Genomic DNA, 10643 nt, shown 5'->3' with positions numbered 1-10643 from the left:
AAAAATATACTAAAAATAAAATAGCTTTTGCAAGCTATTATGAATTTTTGAATTTGACACCTCAATCTTGTTTATGATAGGGGCGAATAGAGATAATTCGAGTGACACATAAGCTACAAAGATTTGGTACACTGTAGATTTGACTGTAATTAGCAACGGGACTTGCAACAAAGAGGGGCGGATCCACTCCTGTAAAGTACTAAGTAATAACTAATAACTATTAACTACGGACTTGCTATGTTATGCACTTGTAAGACAGACAACAAATGACACTGTTACGCCCCCTTAATAGATAACTTTAGAGTTTCCAATAACACTATAATAATATGATAACGACAGTTATTGACAATTCATGATCAATGCCTAATCCGTCGTCGTCGCTAGTGTCAACGTATCCCCAAAGGTGTTAAAAAAAAATATATAACCAATCGATAAATAAAGCAAAATAATAAGGTCAATGTCTTTTTCAACTTCTTTGTTTTTTTAATGTACAAAATATTTTGAAAGTATTACGTAAAATTAATAAATAATAACATTTCTTAGATTAATGGCATGAAGAACCAATGTAATAATTGACACAATGAAAATAATAATTTTTCACTCGATGGAAAAAAATACAGTAGAAAAAAAATATATAAATAATAAAAAATATAAAATCCCAACAACTATTTATGTTGAAATATTACGAAATGATTAATAAAACACTTTACGTAGGTACTAGTTTTAAAATTATAAAATAATTAAGTATGTATCTAAATTTTGCATTGTTAGGGGACAACTTCTGAACTGGGTACAGCTTGAACGTGTGCATCACTTAACGTTCCAGCGGCTCACTGCAAATTCTTGTCGAACAAGTCTTTGATGGCGGCACAGGATATCATGTAACTGTCATTAGACAGTTTGTCGTCGATCGTGCTTGGCAACTGTTTCAGACCGAGCTCGGATACCGCGTGCATTGTGCCGGCGCTCCACTCCAACACTGGGGCATCTGAAATTTATACAAAAACACAAGGTGTGATTTCATTATTGTCGTTACAGAGCGTAGGTATCGATATTATTGTATCGACCTTAAACACTACACATTAACTGCCGATAAAATATACGAATCTGAAAGTTCAAAAGTTGCATATTTTTTTTTATTATAATATTTATTCAAAAACTACTACTATTTGGAGAACAGTATATTTGAAGTGTAGAAATTTTTATTATTATTTAAACTAAATATTGAGCAGACTATTTTAAAAACAGTACCTATTAAAATGTACAACATATTATAATCTATGTAATCAATACTTTTACAATTTTTAATTTACAAAGAAGTTAGTTAGATGATAATATGATGTAGCTTAGCTAAATAGCTGTAACTTGTAAGGACTTAAGAGAACTTGACTGGTATTTGTTGTCTCCGTCTTACCAGTGTGTAACATAGCAAATTTACGCTCAGCATAACACTTTTAGCTTCGTTAGTTTAAACATTAGAGTGAATTGACCTATTATGAAACTTGATGGTAAGAACATTATCTGTGTTTGTACGTTGGTTTTTTTTAAGATAATTCAGTTTTCAAGTGTGTTATGAGCATTTTTAATTTACGGTACATTATGTACGCATAACTTGCTAAAAATTGAACTATCGTAAAAAACAACACACAAGCACAGATAATGGTCTTACCATGAAGTTTTATAATAGGTCAATTCACTCTCATCTTTAAACTAACGAAGCTACACGTATTCTGCTGAGCGTAAATTTGTTATGTTTTGTACTTGTAAGACGAAGACAACAAATACCAATGTTACGTCCTCTTAATAGTGACTTGTATCTAGGAACCAATTTGTAATGGTGTCTACAATGAAAAATATTTTATTTGATTTGTTAAAGCGATATAATCTGCTGGCTTTAAAAATATTAGTTTAATAACTATCTTAATTTTGTTTGTGGGGGGACTTGAATCCCCTTTAACAATAATGTGTACTGTGATATTTTTATATACAACATACCTTTTACGTAACATTTGTGGGCTGTTGCTGGTAGGTAAATAAAGTCCTTGGGCATTTTCTTAATATCTTCGTCTTTTGTCAAGTACTCCATTCCCCAGTCCAAGAAATAAACCATATAGTCATTGTCGTTTTTGACCAAATCGTTAGGAGCTTTCACACATATAGCCCTATACCACAACTCATCAACTAGAACAAAACATAAAACAATTTTTTTCGAAATTTCAATACAATAACAACGGGATGGAGGTGGTTAGTAGTTTGGGGTGTCACAGTCGTTGCTCAGTCGTCTATTACTCACAGTACTTGGCCAGACAGAGTTCGTTTTCGGCTGGTGTGTACAGTGGATCAGCAGCAATCACGCAGTGTTCTTGGATTTTTGCTTCCAAATCCGCTAGTGTATCGTCGATCAGATGATCCCTCATCATCAAACAGTCACCATTCACGCACAAGAATGTCAATGTTTTTACAGCGCCCTTTAGCCATCTTGCATACTGCACGTCTTTGATTGTCAACATGTTGGAAAACCGCTTACTGTGATCAGCAGCACCAGACGTTTGCTGTTCCTGACACAGGGTCGTACTCTGAAAACGTTAAGTGTGTAACAAAATAAAGTACGAGATTTCAGTTTGAAATACCGGTGTAGAGCAAACAGTGCGACGACGACTGCTTACCAGTAAGTTTTGTTCATTGCGGCTATTGTTAAATTGAAACTGTGCGGAGTCTTCTGGTATGGGGGTCGAAGAAAACGATGGCAGCCCAACATTGTCCTGGAACGACGAATTAAGAGACGTAAAAACATGTATTTCGGAACAATCAAAAACATAATATTATTAAATATTAATAAGGTGTTATTTACTATGACCTGTACACTACGAACCAGATCGTCGTAAGATTGATCTACTGTAGATCCCAGCAATACTTCTACCACTGTGACATTGTCCAACTGCAAAAATACAATTAATTTCGATATGTTTAGATTCGAATAAAAAATGCAGTTATTCGTAGTTATAATCGGTTTTTATTCATTTGGAAAATATTAAAAAATTATTTACGCCAAATTAATAGGAATTAATTTTGTAGAGATTATATAGGTAAAAACACGAATAGAAATTTGTAATTACGAGCGACACCAACCAACACGACATATTTTTTCACACGCACACCACGAGTTAATTACGAGTAGACTATTGTAATTAGTTAGGTACTAACAAAATACACCATTCGCTGAATTAATACACAATTTATGTTCAGGAATTCATAAATTATTAAAGTCTCACTACAGACTTAAATAATATAATATCTCCATCTACTGTAGGTAAACTTGTATAAAAATCCAGATTTTCTAAAAACTGAACACTTTAGTCATCGAGTAGAAATATAGTTAGTTCATTGTTCAATGTGTCCATTCATAATAGTTTTAAGAAAATATAATATAATATGTACCGAAAAATGTAGTAACTAATTAGAGTTCAGTAAATATTGGTTTTCGATTAACCAAAAAAAAATAAAAATAATAACTTCAATATTCATTGCAATAGTTTACTTTTACAAATATAAAACAATAGATTGTATGATTTTTATCTAAATATCCTTTTAGCAATAAATCCTTGCCACACATGCAAAACGTGACCCACCCAACTACAACCGTTCCTCCCCCCTACAAACAAAAACAGCTAATTGCCAGTTTCCAGGCTTTGTTCAAAAAAAAAAACTAAAAAAAAATCTTACGTGTTTTTTAGCAACGATTCTGAACGACGTGACTGCTAATTTTTCTTGCGGTTCTGGTTGTATCTCGATATTCACCAACTGAAAAAATTGTCCATAATTAATGTTTTTTAGTATCGCGGACGTTTAATTTCAAATTTCAATTTTAAACCTATTTTATTGGATAATAATATACACAATATATAGTAACACCAATAAACAATCGATGGTTCGCGGTTAGGTTAGTGTGCACGATAATTGTTAATATAATAACATAGATGACAAGAAACCAGGATTTATTAATAAACTAAGTTCTTTTACCAGATTAATTACATCAGTATTAAAACTGAGCATTAATTGTGGAATATCTATTTAAAATAATCATTAGGTAAGCGTTTTCAAAAGCAATATTGTAACTAAAATACGCTTGCCTTTTTGGTTTTTTTCGTTTGAATGAAGTGGGTTTTTATAATAATATAAATTAGATTGAATCTAAAACGACAAAAATTATTACCAAAAGAAATAACGTCTGATGTACGTTGACACGTCCGTTATTTACGTCCAAGTTTTTTTTAAATCGATAAAACATATTTTAAAAATCTGGACAGACCAATGTGGTAAAAAGAAAACGTAGTATTGATCAAGAACCACCAGGGGAGTGTGCAGGGTGTGTGAAATGGTTGTTGCTATTAATGTAGTATGTAGTTTGAAGGCAAAGTGAAACTACAAAATATTAAATATCGCTTACAAAATCCTTCTTAACATCATACAAATTATTTATGTTTAAAACTATTTAATTATTGTAAATAAATTGATGGAATTATTGTTTTAAAAATGTATTAATTTAAATTATTATCTAATAGTTAGCCGTATGTACAATTCGTACAAGTTTATTTTTAAACTAATATAATAACTATATATTCCGAGTTTTTGACATTAATGGTCGAATTAGCCAATATTCATCTTACATAGTTTAATAATCCGACGATTAACAGACCTTTGTATAATTTGTGTGCCAAACTTTTCTCATTTATTTAAGCCATTTAAGGTATAAGATTTACATTAAAAATAATTATGGTTGGTGCAATAAATATTTGAATGAAGGTTCCTTCACATTATTAAGTATGAAGTTGAAGTCCTCGTTAACAATAGAATAATTAATAAATAACATCAGCTACAAATGCACAAATTATGTATACATTTAGGTAGGTTAAGTATAGGTAGGTATAATTGACTGTGATAACTATATACATATAGAGATCAATTGGATTCTTAAAAACAAATTTATATTTTTATTAACATCATGAATAGAAAAAATATATAATATATTATATTATACACGATCGTTGAATAAAAATAAGAGTAGAAAATTTGAATAAATAATATGTAAATTATAAAAACTGAGATGGAAATAATTATAAATAAAACAAACCAAATTGAACAGACAGTAATATTTCGATAACTTTTTCTGCATAAGAATATCTATAAACGGTTAGTATAAATGTAAATTGTATACACTTGTATGTTCTATATATATTATATTTATATACCTACACTCATTGATTGTAAAATACTAAAATATGAATTTCCAAATTAATTTTAAACTTGGAACGCGGAAACACATTATCCGACAATTAATCGCATTCACTGAATAGTGTATTTGAATAATATATAATATACAAACATAATTTACTCCGTTTTATATTGTAGCACCTCAGACCATACATTTGATATACATACTATCGATTGATATAAATACGGAGAACGTACGTTACGACGTTGGAGATAAAATTATTTTGAGAAAATCCAATAAATCATCATTGAGTTACCTAAATAGTAATATTATATTATACAGTAGAAGAAAACATTAGAAATTCGATGCTCAAATTATTATAGTTCTTACAACGCACCAATATTACACCACACGCTAGAAAATATCGAGTTTACGTTCAATTTTTTTTTTTTTTTTTGAGGTCCAAAAACGCATTATAGTTGGTGGTAGGTAATAAAATACATGTCGTTCGATTGAATTGCAAAGACGTATACATCGCCGTTGAATCGATCGGGCGCACACAATACACAGAACACACAGTATGGGTTATAAAAACGGAAAAGTTTGAGGTAAAAAAAATATAAAACACACGCGTGGTAGGTCACGAAATCCGGACGGGAGATTTATTCCCCGCACACCGTCAGAACGGGTTAGTACTAAATCAACCGCGGCGGGTACTATCGCCGTGGTCTGCAGTTTCCGGAAAATTCGGAGGTGTATTTTTGAAACGAGATATGATTTGTCGACCGCTGTTTCATGCGTATTTATTGTCGCACAAACCACAAAACGACAATAATAATAATACGTTCAATGTGCAGTCCACCCCAGTAAATAGGTTAGATACCTACTTAAATAATATACCTAAATCCAACCCTGACGGCAACTTTTGATATCCGTCCTGCAAAGTTTTTTTTTGTTATTATTAGTAGGGATCAACCAGGAGTGATTCCTTATTAATTTAATCTAGAGTATAATATTATTATGTATAAATGTTCGACTCATAACGATTTTGTGGTTGTTCGAATTATTATGATAAATTAATTATGAAGAACATTTCGCAATATTTGGCACATCAAACTAAGTATGGACCACCCCACTCCGTAACTAACTTGAACTTTGTTACAAATGCATATTTATAAAATGTAGACATAGATATTTTTTCTTATGGTCGTGTTATCAAATAATTATAACCAACAATACTACGTGTCTATTGTAAATTAATATTTTATTTTATTAAAACTTAAAATAAGCTTTTTGTAAAAAAATGCAAACCTTATAATAATAAATAAACAACGACGTAATCTACGCATGCATACTTGGTATATTTTTAGACTAGACCACTATAGTTCGAGTCCTAATTAGTAACATAATTATTAGTCAATGTAAAACAATAGTATTATTTTCGACAACAATAATATAATAATTAAAAGCACACCACCAAGAACGAGAACAAATTTTTGACAGGATTTCCAGGAAACTTTTTTTTGTAATTTTTCGTTTCTAAATTAAAAACTCTATATGTATTTAGGCAAGTGAGCCGGTATATAAATGTTGGTATAAATGTAGAATGATTATTATTTTCTTTTCAAAAGGATGGTGAGGACGAATATATGACCCACGACACACATAATATTATTTATTACGACCGCTCGTAAACTACTATACACTTTATAGCGTTTAATAATAATTAATACTAATATAATGCGTTTAAACCCGCTTTTAATTCGAACTTTTAGTCGACGGCAATCCCGATTAACAAAACGTTCATAAGCCCCATCCTCTTCAACGACGCACCCTCAACTCAACAAAACCAAAAAGTCCCGGTAAACGTCGGCCTTTACACGACACAGCGTCAAACAATTTAACGATGCGGAAAAACCGTGAAGTCTCGAGGATAATTTATAAATTAATATATTAATAATACGCGATATTGATAATACAACATTTTTATATTATGTGCGCATACGACGACGGTTTAAAAACGGTTTTATATTATAGGATAATATTATTTTTATTTTGTCATAGGTAGCCAAAGCCGCCCGCAGGGGGGGGGAAACGCCCCCCTCTCGCTCATTTAGATAATACCTAATTTGTATAGCATTTTATTGTATTTTATATAGCAGTTTTGGAGGGCGATAACTGATAAGGTGACACAAAAATGTTTTTTTTACGATGTGATATAAAAAACAGAATTTATGGTAAGTGAGTAGTATACATTTGTATGTTCACAGTACGTTTTTTTTTTCACCGCGGTAATTTCACAACGTTCAAGGGAAGACGTTCCCGCTTGAACACAATGATCTTACCGTAACAAAAATCATGGAGAGATTTCAAACTCGTTGTCCACCTACCTATTTGCCTCTCACACAAAAATATTTACTGTATAGCATTTTACAGAGAGATTTCACATTTTTTGTCCACGAATCCTCCCCTTATTTTCCGTCAATAAACCTTAACAAAGACTCAGAAATAGCTTTGTTATGTTTGCAGACATTTAATTAATTTCCAAATATCAACAAAGATAATAATAAATTTGCTACACAATAGTAGTTGACCATAATAATAATAATAATAATGATCGTATGTGGTGTTATATTTAACTGCGAGAGGGATGTTATGAAATTAAAGATATTAAGCACTGAGTATTTGAGTTATGGAACAAATAAATATTTATAATGAAAAATTCAAAACCCGGTTAACATTTGACATTTCGGTTGATCCTAACGATTTCAGATTATATAGAAAATGTAATGGAATACTAGATACACTTTGAAATTTTACATAGCATCCCTCTTGACAATAAAAAAATCCATTATTTCGTAATTTGTGTTCTGTACTTGAAATAATTATTTCAGTTTTATAATAAGGTTTGTTGGGGGAAAAAAAAATTTGGTGTGTACACAGTAAATATTTTTGAGTTGTAAGGGGAGAATTCGTGGACAACGAGTGTGAAATCTCCCCGTGATTTTTGTTACGGTAAAATCATTGTGTTCAATGCGGACATCCTCCCTTGAACGTTGTGAAATTACCACGGTGAAAAAAAAAACGTACTGTGAACATACAAATGTATATTATGTAATGTAATTCGCTGCCCCCCCCCCCCCCAAGAAAAATGTCTGCGGTTGGCCTTGTAGGTAGTCGTAATCTCTGCACTTTTAAAATGGTATTTTTTAATATTGTATTACAGTTTCGTGAGAAAATGTTACGAATTATTTTCATAAGCTAAATGCCTACCACCCCACCAGCATTTAAGCGGAAACGAGTGCGCTGAAGTAAAAAACTGAGATCGAAACTGCCCATAATATGGTATTTGCTGGTCGGCAGTCATGCATTTATGAATAATAATTTTTAGTTCAAACGGTAGGCCTTTGTCTTAATCTCCGCACAATTTTTAAGCATATTATACCAACTCCAACGAGTCATCTTTAGGAACAGTCATGTATGTTATCACGTGTCTGTGTTACGTCGTGAAAATATATTATAATATAAGCATTTTTAATGTACGCTATATTATATACGCATAACTTACTAAAAAAATGAACTATGGTAAAAGACCCATATACAAACACCGAAAATTTTCTTAACATCAAGTTTCATAATAGGTCAATTCACTCTAATTGTTAAACTAACAGAGCTAAGCGCGTTATCCAGAACGTAAATTTGTTATGTTACGCACTTGTAAGACGGAGACAACAAATGGCTGTGTAGCGACCTTAAACAAACTTGTCAAATTTAATATTGCTTTTTAATGATCAGTTAATTTTACTTATTATATTTTCTATATTATGTATTTATGTCTATATATGAACAAGGAACAAACACTATGCTTTCTATGTGAAACACATAAATTTGATTTACATTCGCCACGCGAAACCAATCCATATTTTACATTACAAGTGCGAGAGTGGGGAAAACTGTTATTTGTTTTTCGACCTTTTTTTTTCCTACAGTCTACATTATCATAATTCATAATATATGTTATATTATTCAACATTTGAAACAATATGCATATTAAAATAAACGTGGACAACAAAAAGTCCCTTTACCAAAATTCTTTTGGATTCACAATTAATTACCTATCATATTTTAACAAAAAAAAAAAAATTATAACAATCGTAGGTACATATTGTGTGTTGTAATGTTATATCACTACAATATGAGCACCAAACTCCGAAATCTCGTTAAACGTAGGGAAAATAATTTACCGATTATTGCTGTAAATTTGTAATTTTGCATTACATAAACAAACGTCATCGTTCATTACGGTCGGATAAACACAATTATTAAAAATATATTTCACACGAGGGACAAGGTGCTGCACGTGTACAAATCCCCCTTACCACAGAATCCTCGCATCACTACAGCAAAATTGAGAACACGGAATATGAAAATGTATTTTAAAAAAACAATATTAGTATTTATTCGATCAGCGTACATTTGTAAGAATCGTTCGATTAATGTTTATGCTTTATATTTCAGTTCGATTTTTAACAATTACAATAAATGGCCAACTAGGATTTCTCATGTTTAATTTTAATTTTGACAGCTGTAGTAAGCCTACAATCTACATGCATCGTTTTTTATATTATGCAAGTTGATCAGTGACGTAATTATGGGGGATATGGGGATAACCCTCCCCCCACACAGAGCCTTTTTTATAAATAACTATTCACTTCTCGTGAGACTTTGCTAAAAAATATTTTAAGATTTTAAAATAAACATTAATGTATAATAATTATCTACTACCACAGTTAAAAAATAAAACTTATAAGAACTTACAACTTACGACTTCTGATATAATTACCTAAAACGTAAAACATATAAGTTCTTAGTATAAAAACAGAATAAATTAAAAGTGTTAATATTATAAATAATTATTATTTTTGTAAATTAAACAATAATAACGCCTGGGATTTTAATACCCTAAATACCCCAAAAAAATCCCCAAAAATTCTGAAAAATTCGCTTAACTTTTTTTTATTTTATTAATTTTGTAACAAATTCTAATATAAATTTGTTATACCTAAATAATAATATATCCGTATACCTTGGCCGCGGGCGGCATTTTTCTTCGGGCAAGTCACCGTCACGGTGTCCGGAGAACAAGTGCCGCCATCCCCCGACCCGGGGCACGGCAGAAATCTACGGGTGCCCCATTAGAAATTCTGCCAAAACACAACACACACATTTACCAACCTACCCAATTTAAAAAAACTTACAGTGCCCTCCCCCACACCCAATGGCCTATGTTGCCGCGGGTTACTCAATAAAAAAAAAAATATATCCGTATAATATACGGATGGTAAAAAAGTTATACAAAGAGAACTGATCGTTTTGACTTATTTAACCTGGAAAATCAATTATTTCCATATGTTTTTACGTGATTTTTACC

General features: G+C 31.3%; 1 protein-coding gene across 8 annotated transcripts in view; it reads right to left on the bottom strand.

Moving 5' to 3' along the window:
* Positions 1-460: 460 nt before the first annotated feature.
* The window catches only part of LOC132945306 (uncharacterized), a 45083-nt gene continuing 34900 nt past the window's right edge, over positions 461-10643 (bottom strand). For 6 of the 8 annotated variants that reach the window (XM_061015010.1, XM_061015013.1, XM_061015014.1 and 3 more), the window contains 6 exons: positions 3724-3801; positions 2852-2938; positions 2667-2762; positions 2294-2576; positions 1996-2181; positions 461-988 (listed from right to left, as the gene is read on the bottom strand). In XM_061015010.1, coding sequence (XP_060870993.1) covers positions 831-988; positions 1996-2181; positions 2294-2576; positions 2667-2762; positions 2852-2938; positions 3724-3801 — 888 coding nt within the window. In that variant the 3' untranslated portion in view covers positions 461-830. The remainder of the gene's footprint in view (positions 989-1995; positions 2182-2293; positions 2577-2666; positions 2763-2851; positions 2939-3723; positions 3802-10643) is intronic. The other 2 variants (XM_061015011.1, XM_061015015.1) reach the window with 2 other exon arrangements.

The sequence above is a fragment of the Metopolophium dirhodum genome, chromosome 5, assembly GCF_019925205.1.
Source record: "Metopolophium dirhodum isolate CAU chromosome 5, ASM1992520v1, whole genome shotgun sequence".
In the NCBI taxonomy this organism is placed as follows: Eukaryota; Metazoa; Arthropoda; class Insecta; order Hemiptera; family Aphididae; genus Metopolophium; species Metopolophium dirhodum.
Note: the sequence above shows the minus strand (reverse complement) of the source record. Positions and strands in the feature narration are given on the sequence as shown.